This window comes from Haliotis rubra, unplaced genomic scaffold, assembly GCF_003918875.1.
Source record: "Haliotis rubra isolate DU_JTF1 unplaced genomic scaffold, ASM391887v1 Scf442, whole genome shotgun sequence".
NCBI classification, from domain to species: Eukaryota; Metazoa; Mollusca; class Gastropoda; order Lepetellida; family Haliotidae; genus Haliotis; species Haliotis rubra.
In genome coordinates, this window is record NW_025767127.1 from 771,951 (window position 1) to 791,582 (window position 19,632).

At 45.2% G+C, this 19,632-nt stretch overlaps 1 protein-coding gene across 2 annotated transcripts in view; it reads left to right on the forward strand.

The window, feature by feature from the left end:
- Nucleotides 1-19,385, forward strand: part of LOC124289479 (Bardet-Biedl syndrome 7 protein homolog) — a 41,768-nt gene extending 22,383 nt beyond the window's left edge. For both annotated transcript variants that reach the window (XM_046726105.1, XM_046726104.1), the window contains exons 12-19: nucleotides 5,946-6,138; nucleotides 6,490-6,564; nucleotides 7,046-7,248; nucleotides 15,419-15,583; nucleotides 16,248-16,357; nucleotides 17,425-17,528; nucleotides 17,762-17,885; nucleotides 18,771-19,385. In XM_046726105.1, the coding sequence (XP_046582061.1) occupies nucleotides 5,946-6,138; nucleotides 6,490-6,564; nucleotides 7,046-7,248; nucleotides 15,419-15,583; nucleotides 16,248-16,357; nucleotides 17,425-17,528; nucleotides 17,762-17,885; nucleotides 18,771-18,913 (1,117 nt within the window). In that variant the 3' untranslated portion in view covers nucleotides 18,914-19,385. The remainder of the gene's footprint in view (nucleotides 1-5,945; nucleotides 6,139-6,489; nucleotides 6,565-7,045; nucleotides 7,249-15,418; nucleotides 15,584-16,247; nucleotides 16,358-17,424; nucleotides 17,529-17,761; nucleotides 17,886-18,770) is intronic.
- The last annotated feature ends 247 nt before the right edge of the window (nucleotides 19,386-19,632 follow it).

Consider the following 19,632-nt stretch of genomic DNA (forward strand, 5'->3'; position numbering starts at 1 on the left):
GTTAGTGAGTGGTATTTTTGTTTTCCCCACGGTGCTCTCAATGGAAGAAGCCACTTAGTGGGTCGGATTTCACTGACATTCGCGACTACGTGCAATGTCTCATTATGCTAGAGGTCGCCTTTGAGCACAAATCCTCCCTGTCAGTTCCTCCCATAATGCCTCTCAAGGAAGCTTAAACTGGGTCGAGTGACAGGTGAGTGTTATGGCTGCCTGTTCAATTTTTTTTCCATGATATGATCGCTATATTTTGTGTGTGCTTGGACAGAATTCCTCCTCCCTGGCCTCCGGTCTTTGGGAGTCTGTGTTTATGCATAATATGTACCCCAAGGATCTCTCTGAAAAGAATTTTCCAAACCTGCAGAGGTTTTCAATTCTTTGAAGAGAGTCGCCCTGGGGTAGGGCCCACCCACCTCCCCGCAATTCTGTTCACTGATGAGAATTCAGCAGAAGGAATGATGATACGGGTCTAGGAGCCTACCCAGTTGGTGCGCATGCTTAAGGGAGGTAACTCCGTGAGGTAGGGTCCGTGATAATAAGTAAAAGAGTTTATTTATTGTACAATCTTTTATTCAAAAACATTGATACAACTGTCACAGGACATTTTACAGCCGGAAAATGCATAATATGTACCCCAAGGACTAATTCTCTTCAAAGAATTGAAAACCTCTGCAGGTTTGGAAAAGCATGCTCATGGCTACAATTAAAACAATATTATCCATGTTATCATGCTTATAGAAGTAATATAATTTTGATAGAATTGGAAATGTATCTCCATCACACACTTGTACTGGTCTGTATCTCTGAGACACACCTGCACTGTTGTGTATCTGTGTATCACACACCTGTACTCTTGGATGTCTCTGTATCACACACATGCACTGTTGTGTATCACACACCTGCACTGTTGGATGTCTCTGTATCACACACATGCACTGTTGTGTATCTCTGTATCACACACTTGCCCTGTTGGATGTCTCTGTATCACACACCTGCACTGTTGGATGTCTGTGTATCACGCACCTGCACTGTTGTGTATCTCTGTATCACACACCTGCACTGTTGGATTTCTCTGTATCACACACCTGCACTGCTGGATGTCTGTGTATCACACACATGCACTGCTGGATGTCTCTGTATCACACACATGCACTGCTGGATGTCTCTGTATCACAAACCTGCACTGTTGTGTATCTCTGTATCACACACCTGCACTGCTGGATGTCTCTGTATCACACACCTGCACTGCTGGATGTCTCTGTATCACACACATGCACTGTTGGATGTCTGTGTATCACACACATGCACTGTTGGATGTCTCTGTATCACACACCTGCACTGTTGGATGTCTGTGTATCACACACATGCACTGTTGGATGTCTGTGTATCACACACATGCACTGTTGGATGTCTGTGTATCACACACCTGCACTGTTGGATGTCTCTGTATCACACACCTGCACTGTTGTGTATCTCTGTATCACACACCTGCACTGTTGGATGTCTCTGTATCACACATCTGCACTGCTGGATGTCTCTGTATCACACACCTGCACTGTTGTGTATCTCTGTATCACACACCTGCACTGTTGGATGTCTCTGTATCACACACCTGCACTGCTGGATGTCTGTGTATCACACACCTGCACTGTTGGATGTCTCTGTATCACAAACCTGCACTGTTGTGTATCTCTGTATCACACACCTGCACTGTTGGATGTATGTGTATCACACACCTGCACTGTTGTGTATCTCTGTATCACACACTTGCACTGTTGGATGTCTCTGTATCACACACCTGCACTGCTGGATGTCTGTGTATCACACACCTGCACTGTTGGATGTCTCTGTATCACAAACCTGCACTGTTGTGTATCTCTGTGTCACACACCTGCACTGTTAGATGTCTCTGTATCACCTGCACTCTTGGATGTCTCTGTATCACAAACCTGCACTGTTGTGTATCTCTGTATCACACACATGCACTGCTGGATGTCTCTCAGAGCCACACACCTGCACTGCTGGATGTCTCTGTATCACACACCTGCACTGCTGGATGTCTCTGTATCACACACCTGCACTGTTGGATGTCTGTGTATCACAGCACCCTGCACTGTTGGATGTCTCTGTATCACACACCTGCACTGTTGGATGTCTGTGTATCACACACATGCACTGTTGTGTATCACACACCTGCACTGCTGGATGTCTCTGTATCACACACCTGCACTGCTGGATGTCTCTGTATCACACACCTGCACTGTTGTGTATCTCTGTAACACACACCTGCACTGTTGGATGTCTCTGTATCACACACCTGCACTGTTGGATGTCTGTGTATCACACACATGCACTGTTGGATGTCTGTGTATCACACACATGCACTGTTGGATGTCTCTGTATCACACACCTGCACTGTTGGATGTCTCTGTATCACACACCTGCACTGTTGTGTATCTCTGTCTCACACACCTGCACTGTTGGATGTCTCTGTATCACACATCTGCACTGCTGGATGTCTCTGTATCACACACCTGCACTGTTGTGTATCTCTGTATCACACACCTGCACTGCTGGATGTCTCTGTATCACAAACCTGCACTGTTGTGTATCTCTGTATCACACACCTGCACTGCTGGATGTCTCTGTATCACACACCTGCACTGTTGGATGTCTGTGTATCACACACCTGCACTGCTGGATGTCTGTGTATCACACACATGCACTGTTGCATGTCTGTGTATCACACACCTGCACTGTTGGATGTCTCTGTATCACACACATGCACTGTTGTGTATCTCTGTATCACACACTTGCACTGTTGGATGTCTCTGTATCACAAACCTGCACTGTTGGATGTCTCTGTATCACACACCTGCACTGTTGGATGTCTCTGTATCACACACATGCACTGTTGGATGTCTGTGTATCACGCACCTGCACTGTTGTGTATCTCTGTATCACACACCTGCACTGTTGGATGTCTGTGTATCACACACATGCACTGCTGGATGTCTGTGTATCACACACCTGCACTGTTGGATGTCTCTGTATCACAAACCTGCACTGTTGTGTATCTCTGTATCACAAACCTGCACTGTTGGATGTCTCTGTATCACAAACCTGCACTGTTGTGTATCTCTGTATCACACACCTGCACTGTTGGATGTCTGTGTATCACACACCTGCACTGTTGTGTATCTCTGTATCACACACCTGCACTGTTGGATGTCTGTGTATCACACACATGCACTGCTGGATGTCTGTGTATCACACACCTGCACTGCTGGATGTCTCTGTATCACACACATGCACTGTTGGATGTCTGTGTATCACACACATGCACTGTTGGATGTCTCTGTATCACACACCTGCACTGTTGGATGTCTGTGTATCACACACATGCACTGTTGGATGTCTGTGTATCACACACATGCACTGTTGGATGTCTGTGTATCACACACCTGCACTGTTGGATGTCTCTGTATCACACACCTGCACTGTTGTGTATCTCTGTATCACACACCTGCACTGTTGGATGTCTCTGTATCACACATCTGCACTGCTGGATGTCTCTGTATCACACACCTGCACTGTTGTGTATCTCTGTATCACACACCTGCACTGCTGGATGTCTCTGTATCACACACCTGCACTGCTGGATGTCTGTGTATCGCCACACCTGCACTGTTGGATGTCTCTGTATCACAAACCTGCACTGTTGTGTATCCCTGTATCACACACCTGCACTGTTGGATGTATGTGTATCACACACCTGCACTGTTGTGTATCTCTGTATCACACACTTGCACTGTTGGATGTCTCTGTATCACACACCTGCACTGCTGGATGTCTGTGTATCACACACCTGCACTGTTGGATGTCTCTGTATCACAAACCTGCACTGTTGTGTATCTCTGTGTCACACACCTGCACTGTTAGATGTCTCTGTATCACCTGCACTCTTGGATGTCTCTGTATCACAAACCTGCACTGTTGTTTATCTCTGTATCACACACATGCACTGTTGGATGTCTCTGTATCACACACCTGCACTGCTGGATGTCTCTGTATCACACACCTGCACTGCTGGATGTCTCTGTATCACACACCTGCACTGTTGGATGTCTCTGTATCACACACCTGCACTGTTGGATGTCTCTGTATCACACACCTGCACTGTTGGATGTCTGTGTATCACACACATGCACTGTTGTGTATCACACACCTGCACTGCTGGATGTCTCTGTATCACACACCTGCACTGCTGGATGTCTCTGTATCACACACCTGCATTGTTGTGTATCTCTGTAACACACACCTGCACTGTTGGATGTCTCTGTATCACACACCTGCACTGTTGGATGTCTGTGTATCACACACATGCACTGTTGGATGTCTGTGTATCACACACATGCACTGTTGGATGTCTCTGTATCACACACCTGCACTGTTGGATGTCTCTGTATCACACACCTGCACTGTTGTGTATCTCTGTCTCACACACCTGCACTGTTGGATGTCTCTGTATCACACATCTGCACTGCTGGATGTCTCTGTATCACACACCTGCACTGTTGTGTATCTCTGTATCACACACCTGCACTGCTGGATGTCTCTGTATCACAAACCTGCACTGTTGTGTATCTCTGTATCACACACCTGCACTGCTGGATGTCTCTGTATCACACACCTGCACTGTTGGATGTCTGTGTATCACACACCTGCACTGCTGGATGTCTGTGTATCACACACATGCACTGTTGCATGTCTGTGTATCACACACCTGCACTGTTGGATGTCTCTGTATCACACACATGCACTGTTGTGTGTCTCTGTATCACACACTTGCACTGTTGGATGTCTGTGTATCACAAACCTGCACTGTTGGATGTCTCTGTATCACACACCTGCACTGTTGGATGTCTCTGTATCACACACATGCACTGTTGGATGTCTGTGTATCACGCACCTGCACTGTTGTGTATCTCTGTATCACACACCTGCACTGTTGGATGTCTGTGTATCACACACATGCACTGCTGGATGTCTGTGTATCACACACCTGCACTGTTGGATGTCTCTGTATCACAAACCTGCACTGTTGTGTATCTCTGTATCACAAACCTGCACTGTTGGATGTCTCTGTATCACAAACCTGCACTGTTGTGTATCTCTGTATCACACACCTGCACTGTTGGATGTCTGTGTATCACACACCTGCACTGTTGTGTATCTCTGTATCACACACCTGCACTGTTGGATGTCTGTGTATCACACACATGCACTGCTGGATGTCTGTGTATCACACACCTGCACTGTTGGATGTCTCTGTATCACAAACCTGCACTGTTGTGTATCTCTGTATCACACACCTGCACTGTTGGATGTCTGTGTATCACACACCTGCACTGTTGTGTATCTCTGTATCACACACTTGCACTGTTGGATGTCTCTGTATCACACACCTGCACTGCTGGATGTCTGTGTATCACACACCTGCACTGTTGGATGTCTCTGTATCACAAACCTGCACTGTTGTGTATCTCTGTGTCACACACCTGCACTGTTAGATGTCTCTGTATCACCTGCACTGCTGGATGTCTCTGTATCACAAACCTGCACTGTTGTGTATCTCTGTATCACACACATGCACTGTTGGATGTCTGTGTATCACACACCTGCACTGCTGGATGTCTCTGTATCACACACCTGCACTGCTGGATGTCTCTGTATCACACACCTGCACTGTTGGATGTCTGTGTATCACGCACCTGCACTGTTGGATGTCTCTGTATCACACACCTGCACCGTTGGATGTCTCTGTATCACACACATGCACTGTTGTGTATCACACATCTGCACTGCTGGATGTCTCTGTATCACACACCTGCACTGCTGGATGTCTCTGTATCGCACACCTGCACTGCTGGATGTCTGTTCTCCAGGAATGAGGTAGACAACCTGCAGCAGAAGGTTCTGGATGAGAGAGAGAAGTACCAGCAGACGGCCTTCTCCAAGGATGCTGTGTCTGCTGTACCCATCTTCAGCATCAATGACAAGTTTGTCCTCAACTGCGAGGATGCCAGCTACTCCCTCAGCCTAGAGCTACAGATGCCCATAGACAATGTGCTGCTGCAGGTAGGAGCTCCCGCATCATTGTAGGGTGTCTCATCATGCTGATATCAGTGTTGTTTTCACACACCAAACTGGTTTAAATTTCAATTCTCGAAAGAGTTTATCATTTATAAATATAAATGTAACTGTTACTTGAATATTTGTACATTTATGATTATATAACCAAGTTACCATCAGATATAGATGAAGTATAGAAAAGAATAGAAAAGGGAAAAAATTGCCAGTTGCTGGAACAACAGTATAATAAACACAGTGATTAAAGGAAAACTCATCAATGTCCTTTTACTCTTGTGTAATTTGTTCACTCATATCAGTGAAATAAGAAAACTCACTGTCCTGGCCTGATGTTGACAGAGTGATGTACCGATTGACCTCTTGGACGTTGAGAAGAACTCTGCAGTGGTCAGCTACAGTGCCTGTAACCCAGAGGTCAGTGTCCATTCACTCACCTGCATTCACCTGCTCCTTTCTTTGATAACAGGTGTCTGAGGAACTGCAGTTTGCTAAGCAGAGTTGCTTCCCTTAGGTGTACGAAGATCCGGTAATCATGGACGCTCAAACATATGCTTCCCACATCAAACTCACTCACTCACTCACTCACTACCTCACTCACTCACTCACTCCCAGAAGCTATTTTAGAAGGAAGTTTCTTCTGAGTCAATAATCAGATGACTCACGGCTGTAACTTCCTCCTCGGTTCACCATTGTTTCAGCATGATTGTTTCCTTAATGTTACCATGTGTTACATTTTACAGGCATAGTTTCCTGCAATCTGTACCTGGCCATGTTACCACCACTGTTAATGTTCAATACAAATAAAGTGTTCTGTTTGAAAGTATGAAAAATATCATTTACACCATGAAACAAATGAAATTTGACCCTCACTGTTTTTAGTTAATTTTTCTTCCAGGAAGGTAACTTTCTGTTGGCAACATACAGATGTCAGGCCAACACGACCCGTCTGGAGTTGAAGGTCAGGTCAATCGAGGGTCAGCATGGAACCCTGCAGGCGTACATCACACCTCGCATCCAACCCAAGACATGTCAGGTGAAGCAGTATCCCATCAAACCCCTCTCCCTACATCAGCGGACACACGTGTTTGACAGTAGTCGGTAAGTGTGCTCAGGGTCGCTGTATTACATGCTTTAAGGAATGGTCAGCAACATATATGGCGTACTGTACGAGGGGAACACAACATATAGCTCATACTGTACGAGGGGAACACAACATATAGCTCATACTGTACGAGGGGAACACAACATATAGCTCATACTGTACAAGGGGAACACAACATATAGCTCATACTGTACGAGGGGAACACAACATATAGCTCATACTGTACAAGGGGAACACAACATATAGTTCATACTGTACAAGGGGAACACAACATATAGTTCATACTGTACAAGGGGAACACAACATATAGTTCATACTGTACAAGGGGAACACAACATATAGCTCATACTTGCACGAGGGGAACACAACATATAGCTCATACTGTACAAGGGAACACAACATATAGCTCATACTGTACAAGGGGAACACAACATATAGCTCATACTGCAGCCAGGGAACACAACATATAGCTCATACTGTACGAGGGAACACAACATATAGCTCATACTGTATGAGGGGAACACAACATATAGCTCATACTGTACGAGGGGAACACAACATATAGCTCATACTGTACAAGGGGAACACAACATATAGCTCATACTGTACAAGGGGAACACAACATATAGCTCATACTGTACAAGGGGAACACAACATATAGCTCATACTGTACAAGGGGAACACAACATATAGCTCATACTGTACAAGGGAACACAACATATAGCTCATACTGTACAAGGGGAACACAACATATAGCTCATACTGTACAAGGGGAACACAACATATAGCTCATACTGTACAAGGGGAACACAACATATAGCTCATACTGTACGAGGGGAACACAACATATAGCTCATACTGTACAAGGGGAACACAACATATAGCTCATACTGTACGAGGGGAACACAACATATAGCTCATACTGTACGAGGGGAACACAACATATAGCTCATACTGTCACGAGGGGAACACAACATATAGCTCATACTGTACAGGGGAACACAACATATAGCTCATACTGTACAAGGGGAACACAACATATAGCTCATACTGTACAAGGGGAACACAACATATAGCTCATACTGTACAAGGGGAACACAACATATAGCTCATACTGTACAAGGGGAACACAACATATAGCTCATACTGTACAAGGGGAACACAACATATAGCTCATACTGTACAAGGGGAACACAACATATACTAGTAGCTCATACTACAAGGGGGGATCACAAGATACTTTAGGAGGAAATCACAAGATATCAGCGTTTAAATTTCCTGCCTGCCCGATCATCTGGAACGGTCTATTTTCATCTCGGACGGTCAAATTTCAAAAGTAGCCTGTCCAGTGGTCTGGTAGATATTTTTACCCCTAAGAGTAAAATATTTCATAATATCAGACAGGTTCTCGTGTCGTCACTTTGACGTGTTTAAGGAATTATGAAAATTAGGTTAAACTACACACGATTGGGCAGTTCATGTTATGATAACCAATCACAACACATGTACTTTCAGTTTACCTAATCTCAGTGCATTGCCTGTTAGTGCTATGTAGTTCATTGCAATGCCTACAAACAGTGAGTGGAGCTTTACGACGTGGAAATGGCAGTCACAGTTTTTTTATTGTTGAAAACCGGACAGGCAAGTTTGTATCCGGACTGAATCTCATACTTTTGGGGAGGATCACATGATATATCTCATACTTTAGGAGAGGATAATTTTTGCTTGTACACTGGTAGTCATCCGCTCTGTCATATTTTGAAAATATCATGTGGGTATCAAGATGAGAGTCGTCATTGCCAGTTTATTTTTCCTTATCCTGACTCATGCTTAATGCTTGTCTCCTTCCTCTTGCGAATGTTAGTGGAACACTTGTATCTCCTATTGAAGCTCCCTTCAATAAAGAACAGACGTAAAATCACTCCTCCAAAGAGTTATCTCCCCAGCCGTTTAGGCGGGAAACTGTGGCGCCACCGTCCCCACATGCCTCACTCTCTCCTTCTTCGCCCTGTGGGCAGGTTGTGAGAGCGCCTGTATCTTCTATTCGGCACTATATCCTTTAATTACTTAATTACTCTCCTCTATTCTACTTTATAGAGGTTTAGTTAGTATTCTTCAACAATATCGTTTGATATTTAATCGTATTTAGCACTGTTTATTCTCGGAATTGTCCGTGTTTGTTCAGTTGTTTACATTTCATGGAAACCTATTTTCGTTGAAGGTTTAGGTTCGCTGCTGCAAAACCTGCATTGACTGTGCCCTAGATGCACAACAACATGATACTTCCAGCTATAGCTGTAATGTTTATCAGCATTTAATAGAAATTCAAATTAATAAATAATTTTTCTCTGTACTTAGATGTACTACCGACAAATCCAGGTGACTGTCCAAGTCATGGATAACTGGCTGAGTCCCTCACGAGCTGTCTACTGCTGTTAGACGACTTACTACCATCAAGTGACCTGCCGGAGGTGTCATCGGAGGATGGGCGTGGGATGTTGTCCGCCATTACTTCGAAGACGTTGGCTTCTACATCGGACAACCCCTCAACGCAGACGTAGAAGAAGAAGCCATCCTCTACGCAGAATGAGGCCTCACAGACATTGTCCCGATGACAGTGAGATGACTTCATGATGAGCCGCTGCTGATCATCCCAGACATACAGCACGCAGTCCGAGGGCGACAGATGAGCGATCCCTGGACCATATCGCTATCAACGCAGAGAGGGCAGCTCTACAATCATCGCAGACGTTGAATAGAAGCCATCCTCTACCCAGAGAAGGCTACACACCCTTCAGATGACGACCAACTCTACGGGGACGTCTGCACAGACTACAAGGACTTTCTCTAACGAGATTGTCCCGATGACGGAACAGGGACTCTACGATGATCAACCGATTATCATCCCAGAGGTTCATCCCAAGCAACGACCGGTCGCAGCTACGGTGATGTCAGCGCAGATCTCTCCTCAACCCGAGGTATCAACGTTGACAACAGATGACCATCCAGTGGGCCCAGTCGCTATCACCGCAGAAAGGGCAGCGCCAGTACCACCGCAGACCTTCAACCCGGGCGATTTCATGCAGTCATGGAGATGATGGAGCAGTGTTACTGCCTGGAAAAGAATTCACAGCCAGCTCAGGTCCCGAGCCTTCGCGAAGGCTCCAACGCAGACGTCAGCTCTGAGGGACCCTCCATCAACGTGACTTCTGCCAGCAGAACTACACTCCCGGGACCAGCCTGTGCGAAGGTCGACTCAACCATCCCCTGCGGCGGACTCGGACGTTCATCGGACGATCAGCATTCGCGAAGGCATTCGCGAAGGAGGAATCACCCATCCCCGGATCGGACGTCCAGCATTCGCGAAGGCGTTTGCGAAGGACCAGTCGTCATTCCCCAGATGCGGAATCAGATATTTAGCGGAATTGAACAACCAGCGTTCGCGAAGGCATTCGCGAAGGACTAGTCGCCATTCCCCCAGATACGGAATCAACTGATCAGCGTTCGCGAAGGCATTCACTAAGGACTTCAGATACAGTATCCAAGACAGCTTCCGCATCATGCAGTCGTCGAGGGATTCGCCGAGACATCCGCGAACTCACAGTCGCTCATCTCCGCGCAGGTCACCCTACAGACGCAGTTCACCGGGCCACTCCCCACGTCGATCTCCACGCCGATCGCCACGCAGATCTCCACGCAGGTCTCCACGAAGGTCTTTATGCAGGTCTCCACACAGGTCATCACGCAGGTCTCCACGAAGATCCCCAGCGAAGCAGAGACATCGCAGTACTTAGTCTCTCAACTGAACGCTACATGCTGTCAACAAGCCTGCGCGAAGGCATTAGCCCAGGCCATATACAAGACAGAGACGTCGCAGTATTTAGCTTCTTAACAGAACGCTACATGTCATCTACAACTTCAGAGACTGTCAACAGATGATGAACCTAATAAAGGATCTTCAGGCCGACTACCTACATCAAGGGCATCAACGACGCCTAGCAGATCATCACGGGAATCACCATTTCGGAATGTATTGCCAGTAAGGCAATCCCGGACTACGAGATGATTACCTACACGCAAGGCGCCATACAGTCACACCACGCCGACCACAACGCAGATCGCTACGCAGATCTTCAAGGTTATTCAACCAGGACATGAGGTAGCGTCATCGTAGAAGGGAAAGATCGTCGTCGGTACACAGACTGAAGAACATGTAATACAGTTCAAGAGGGGTACTCTTGTCCGAATTCATCACCGGCACGGATCTTCAGACTGAATCCAAGATTCACATAGATTGATATATCTACATGAGAAGACGTATGGCCATATAGAGATCTTCACTTTCATACAGATCTGCAGATATTCTCACTGGCGGGGTTCAACAGCAGCCTTGCTACGGCTAGGAAAATACATACTCGTCAACGATTCCCTGAGCAGAATTTACAACAAGTTCAGCATTAATTCTACAATTACGACGCTTCATTGATGTATGCAGTCTAAAAGCTGACAACGTGAAGATTTCAGTTGATCCTCTGTATAAAGGGCGACGGCATTATCTTCAAGACTGAAGTAAAAGTCACAGCAGCCAGGAAAACAGCCTACCCACATCGGTATTACGCGGCGAAATATTTCGCGCGTTTACCATTCATCCTCGATACACGTGGTCACTTTCGTGTAACTTCGGAAGGCTACGGACAAGACCGACAATTGATCAGATATCAACGGCGGCACTAGATTCTACAAGGACCTTTTTCCTGCTACACCGGTGACGTCAGAGCGCGGCTAGCCTAAGGAATCAAAATGCTTTATTTTGATTGGACCACGAGAGACAACGCCCTGCGCAGAGGTCGGACGTAGTTCACAGGTCAAGAAATGGGTTACAAGTCACAACAACATGTCAGCGAGCGAGCAAGCAACGCCTCCATTACAGTCCAGTTAGACGGGACCTACGTGATTTGGCTGCCCTCATGGGGTTAGAGACCTCCCCTGTCATCATTGAAGATAGGGGGCGGCAGCCAGACGACTTTTACATAGACTTCCCAACGATGGCAGTCACAGAGTCGGCCATCACTTCATTTCCCTTACAGACACGGTAAGGGTTTCAAGATCGTAGGATATAGATACAAGTCCTTGTATCTCAAGCACTACTCTCTCCGTTATTACTAAGAAGTGGCGGAATCTGTTGGTTCTTCACACGTCAGCACAAGACATGATACGCAGAGAGAGTCTACAACTACGCCCACTACTGGTCTTCGTGAATGTACAACTGGATGATCCGGACCCCTTCGGACTCCCGCACAGGTTAAAATCCATATCTAATATGGTGAACTCCGTGATAGGAGGGTCGCAGTACAAGAAGCATCTCTATGTGGACGCATCTCTCCAAGATTGGGGAGCACACCTCGACAACGATGTGTCAGCTGGGATATGGACCATAGCAGAGACGATCTGCACTTCCATATGCTGGAAATGAAAGCAGTGATAAACGCCATACTCCACCGGATCAGCATTTTGAAGAATGCTCATCTGACGGTACACACAGTCACCTCCACAGTGACGGTCTACATCCACAGAAGGATCAACAAAGTTGGCGAACCTTCTGGACCTCTGCTTTCAGTTGGTCAGCATAACAGTCAACCTGACTGTCCACAGCAGAGTATGCCACATTCCAAGAACCAAGAATGTGATAGCAGATGCACTATCCTGTCCTACGCAGCCATTCTCAACAGACTGGATGCTACATTCAGAGATCTTCAAGCAGATCATACAAGAGATGGTAGCACCATTAATAGACCTCTTTGCCTCAAGGGTCAACTGATAACATTCGTCTCACCAATACCAGATCCAGGGGCCTGGGCAACGGACACGCTAAGCATCTCCTGGCTAGGACTAAACGCTTACGCTTTTGCTCCACCAGCTCTAATACCAAGGGTATTGCAGAAATCAGTCAGGCGAGAGACCCACAACTACTTGGGGCACGCCTTTTTGGCCAGCGAGAATATGGTTCCCCATTCTCATACAAGACCTAGGACTGCCTCAACTGCAACTACCAGAGTGGACGAATTTACTAATACATCCTCACACAAAGCAGGCGCACGGCAACCCAGAGGTGTTCCGGCTACACGTGTGGACTGTATCAAGGCATGCTTGAACAAGAGAGGGTATTTCGCCAGGGCAGCGAAAGCAGTCACACTAGTTTTACGCAAGTCTTCACGCAACTTGTCTGATAACAAGTGGTGACGCTTTGAGACAAATGATATGTTTCGAGGATTGACTTCACAGCCATGATAGTGACACATCCTCAAGTGGCGGACTGCCTTTGTCACCTAGACAAAGGAAGTGGTTAAAAGGGTCAACACCCTCAACATACCTACCGGCATCGAGCTCAGTTATCGCCATGAGGACGAGTGCAACTGACAAAAGTACCAGAGTTACTGGCCTTACTACGCCCTTTTAATTGGAGGACCAACATCAGAGATTTAAAGCTCCGGGGTGGGACCTCAACGTAGTTCTACGACATCTCACTAGTGAGATCTACGAACCATTACAGAGAACATCATTCGAGTTCTTGACGCAGAAGACGCTGTTCCTGATAACCTTAGTAACAGCAGCAAGGATGTCGGAAATACATGCTCTGAACTTCGAGAGAACACGATTTGATGATATTCATAACATCGTGCATATGGGACTGAGATGGGACTTCATAGCAAAGAATCAACTGCCAGGTCTTCCTGACAGACAGTTCCACGTCCCAACACCATCATCAGTCCTTGGACCACAGGATACGCAGATCATATCCTTGTACCCAGTGAGAGCATTGAAAGTCTTCCTACAAAGATCCAGGTCCAGGCGACGGAACTTCAAGTGTCTTTTCGTCGCGATATCGACAGAGACACAGACGGAGGTCTGCCGCACTACGATATCAAGCTGGATCAGAACTGTCATACTACGGGCCTACAAAGCAGCAGGACTTGATCCTCCAAGAGTCACCAACCCACATGAAATTAGAGCTCTGGCGTCAACGCTCACTCTACTTGGGAATCGCTCTATCAGGACGATAATGGAGGGCTGCTTCTGGAAATGGGACAGGATGTTTGCCAACCACTACCTGAAGGACGTCGCCACTGAGGACGGCTCTGGCATTCACCATTTCGGCCCACTTGTTGTAGCACAACAATTGACAGTCCCACAAAGGCGCTGAGACGGTGTCTCACCCTTTTATCACATGACTTACAACTGACTGCCTGACTGACTGAGTTTGGTTTTACGCCGCTTTTAGCAATATTCCAGCAACATCACGGCGGGGGACACCAGAAATGGGCTTCACACATTGTACCCATGTGGGGATTCGAACCCGGGTCTTCAGCGTGACGAGCCAACGCTTTAACCACTAGGCTACCCCACCGCCCAATGACTTACAAAGCCTACACTCTGGAGAGTTTTGCTTTAAGTCTATATGCACGTCTAGGACAGACTAGCATAAGTAATATGACCCAGTACTTGTAAGGATACTTGTACAGGAATGGGTCGCTTCTCCACTTGGTGCTTGCATCAAGAGATGGAGTCGCAAAATCCACATAAAATGTTAACAGAAGAAAGGACCAAAAGTTAACTATTGTGGTCCCCCCATCTAAAGGCAGTTGGAAGGACAGGGTCGCAGCAGCAGCAGAGATTAGCAGTTAAATAACAGTGCCAACACGAAGTTCCCATAGGGGGGTATAGAGAAGTAAATCACTTTATGAAATCCAAAGTAACTTGCCCGCCGCCTTCTCCGTCGGATTCTACAAGCATTAAGCATGAGTCAGGATACAGAAAAATATGTAATTTTCTGAATAAAATTGATATTTTATACTTATCCTGACTCATGAGGTAAACCCACCCATCCTCCGCTCTAGACACTTTGGATTTCCCTGCAAATTCAAGTGTCGGGCTCATAATCAGGAGAGAGTGAGGCATGTGGGGACGGTGGCGCCACAGTTTCCCGCCTAAACGGCTGGGGAGATAACTCTTAGGAGTGATTTTACGTCTGTTCTTTATTGAAGGGAGCTTCAATAGGAGATACAAGTGTTCCACTAAGTTCGCAAGAGGAAGGAGACAAGCATAAAGCATGAGTCAGGATAAGTATAAAATATCAATTTTATTCAGAAAATTACATTATTGTTTTAGGCCACACAACAGTCTGACATTGACAGGCCAGTTCAGTCTAGCAGAGATACACTCTTGGGTGTGCTTCTGTCTGCCTGAACTGCCTGATCGTACACCTGCCGGCGACAACGTAACCTTCCACTTCATCTCTACCTTCCTCAGCACACAGCTGGAGTGTTCATACAGGTAGGTGTGCTGCACTATACACTGTACCATACAGCTACAAAGGGGAGAGTTATGAAGCCCTGTCTTGCTCACAGTAGGTGACTTGTGTCCTACAACTGTCCAAAGAGCTGCCAAAAAGGATGTTCAGGTGGTCAGTGCATTACCTGGTTGTGTCATGCAGCGTGAGTTTTTGCACTTTATGTCAGCCAGTGTCAGCCTGGCCTGGTTATTAAAGAGGCTGTGGGATACAGCTAGAATCTTGCCAGCTGTGTCATAAAATGGCATTCATTCACATCAGTATTGCACCAGTTCCCACAGTGCATGATAAACATGACGTCCAGTCCACGGTAAGGACACTGCCATGATGATACAGACATCACAGAGGTTCACTCCACAGCATGGCAGACTTGTGTTCAGGAGTAGTCACTTTTCACTTGTGGTTTGACAACTGAAAAAGAATCTTGAATATTTTTGATGTGATACAAACCAATAAAGCTACAAGATATATGTTTATATGATTATCTACAAAAAGTACCTGTGGAAATAGAACCTGAAGTAGAAATGCTCCTGTTTATAGTGGTGAATTAATGTTGCCATGGTGAGCAAGTTTGGGTACTAACAGGGATATGGAGCATATGTGTGTGTGTGATATGAAGGTGGGAGATAAATATCTTATTGCCTGCAGGAAGGGAGAGGCTGTGTTCAGATCTGACAACATCTCCACCATCTCCATCCTGAAGGATGTGCTGTCTAAAGAAGCTACCAAGAAGAAGATCAGACTAGACATTACATACGGTGTGTATCTCCCAGCATAGGTAGTCAATCAGGCTAGACATTACAATCTGTGTATCTCCCAGCATAGGTACAATCAGGCTAGACATTACATGGTGTGTATCTCCCAGTATAGGTAGTCAATCAGGCTAGACATTACATACAGTGTGTATCTCCCAGCATAGGTAGTCAATCAGGCTAGACATTACATATGGTGTGTATCTCCCAGCATAGGTAGTCAATCAGGCTAGACATTACATATGGTGTGTATCTCCCAGCATAGGTAGTCAATCAGGCTAGACATTACATACAGTGTGTATCTCCCAGCATAGGTAGTCAATCAGGCTAGACATTACATATCAGGTGTACAGTGTGTGTATCTCCCAGCATAGGTAGTCAATCTAGACATTACTAGACATTACATTACATATGGTGTGTATCTCCCAGCATAGGTAGTCAATCAGGCTAGACATTACATACGGTGTGTATCTCCCAGCATAGGTAGTCAATCAGGCTAGACATTACATACAGTGTGTATCTCCCAGCATAGGTAGTCAATCAGGCTAGACATTACATACAGTGTGTATCTCCCAGCATAGGTAGTCAATCAGGCTAGACATTACATAAGGCTAGTGTGTATCTCCCAGCATAGGTAGTCAATCAGGCTAGACATTACATACATGGTGTGTATCTCCCAGCATAGGTAGTCAATCAGGCTAGACATTACATATGGTGTGTATCTCCCAGCATAGGTAGTCAATCAGGCTAGACATTACATATGGTGTGTATCTCCCAGCATAGGTAGTCAATCAGGCTAGACATTACATATGGTGTGTATCTCCCAGCATAGGTAGTCAATCAGGCTAGACATTACATATGGTGTGTATCTCCCAGCATAGGTAGTCAATCAGGCTAGACATTACATACGGTGTGTATCTCCCAGCATAGGTAGTCAATCAGGCTAGACATTACATACGGTGTGTATCTCCCATCATAGATAGTCAATCAGGCTCAGTGTTTCTGGCATGTTCTCCTGGCATCAGGAGCCAGTGAGGCTAGTAAAGACGTACATGGCGTGTCTGGTGTTGCAGATGTGAACGATGAGTCGATTCCCCACACTCTGTCCCTCATACACCCCAGGCTGGAACATCAACTCCTGCTTGCAAAGAAGGTTCAACTTGTTGATGCACTCAAGGTAGGTAACTCATGAAACAAAGGGAGATCACCCTGTTATTTTGATGTCCAGATAATCTGTCACCAGAATCATATTGTTTGGACTACAAGCAAACTAAATAACAAATGGATAATGGCATGAATATGTTTTTACGTTTAATACCATTTGAACTTGCCAGTCCCAAAAACAATGGCAGGACAAATCAGTCTTGTAAAATATATCCAGTGACAGTTATCCAGTGTTCACCATTGTAGGAGCTGGCTGTCCACGAGAGCGACACAAGTTTCCTGTCGGCAGAGTATCAGCAGATACTGAAGGAGGCTGACCAGTTGCAGATAGAGTACAAGAAACAGCCGTGTCACCTGGAGAGGCTGTATGGTAGGTTCACGTGGTGGCGACTATAAGGACATACCTCTGTGAGTGTCTGTGTGTCTGTGTGTCTGAAATCTGAGATCCAGAACATTGATCAGCGATGAAACATCCTGCTGTCCCCTGTGCATAATGAGATGATATTTTGGAATATTTGATGTCATGATGGGTGATGATGTGTATTCAAGATGATAAATCTCATGATTTTTTATCAGTTGATGTTTGATCTGATGAGGTTTGATCTGTTTGAGGTTTGATCTGTTGATGTTTGATCTGATGAGGTTTATTCTGTTCATGTTTGATCTGTTGATGTTTGATCTGATGAGGTTTATTCTGTTCATGTTTGATCTGATGAGGTTTATTCTGTTCATGTTTGATCTGATGTTTATTCTGTTAATGTTTGATCTGATGAGGTTTATTCTGTTAATGTTTGATCTGTTTAGGTTTGATCTGTTGAGGTTTGATCTGATGAGGTTTGATGTTTGATGATAGAGGTTTAAGGTTTGATCTGTTGAGGTTTGATATGATGTTTGATCTGTTGATGTTTGATCTGATGAGGTTTGATCTGATGAGGTTTATTCTGTTCATGTTTGATCTGTTGAGGTTTGATTCTGTGATCTTTTGATGTTTGATGAGGTTTATTATGATGAGGTTTTATCTGTTCATGTTTGATCTGATGAGGGATTTGATTCTGTTTGATGTTTGATCTGATGAGGTTTATTCTGTTCATGTTTGATCTGATGAGGTTTATTCTGTTTGATCTGTTGATGTTTGATCTGTTGTGTTGTTTGATCTGTTGTTGATATGTATGATATGAGGTTTGATCTGTTTAGGTTTGATATGAGGATTAATCTGTTCATGTTTGATCTGATGATACATTTGTATATTTCCCAGGCATGATCACAGACTTGTACATCGACAAGTTCAAGTTCAAAGGTCAGAATGTTAAGGGCAAGGTCCCAGCCCTTCTGGAAGTGCTTGACACATACGACCTTCAAGGTCTCGTGCAGTTTTTGAAAACTCTGCATGATTCCTAACGGGTCCTGTAAGAAAACATCATTGACATTTCAACTGAAGACAAACGTCCAGGGTCCAGAAGTGCTGGAGGAGACAAGACAGATCTGACATCTCAGTAACATGTGCCTCTCAACACTCAGCCTGAATTCTCAATGTCCATTTTCACTCACTTTGTATCATTCATTTCTTGTATTGTACTGTTATCTGCAGCTGAATTTGGATGGGTTGTTAGATGTGCATTCTATGCTTGTGTCATGACGAAATATTTGTTTCAGAATAATGTGATAGGTAGCTCTTGTGTGTGTTGAGTTCTGTTAGAGCTACAACACAATATGATAGATCTCTCAGGAGTGAGTGAGTGAGTGAGTGAGTGAGTTAGGATTTAGAGTCACATCGGCAATATTTCAGCCATTATGTGACTAAGATCTCTCAGGAGGTTGTGACACCATACACAACCTACATGTGAACTACACGTAAGGAGCACTGAATCTTAGATGTCAGAGGCCCAGATAAGCTGCGTATCCGGGTAAAATACGCATAGAAAATTTCCAATTACGCATTGAAAAAATAATTGTTGCGTACCATTTACGCATTTAAAATGTTAGATACGCAAAAAGTTTCAAACAAATGCGTACGGAGTATATTTATAAAAATCGCTTGCATAATGAAAAAGACATCGATTGCTATCAAGTTGTACTGTTAGTATAGGACAAGTGTTGTACTGTCAGTATAGGATTTT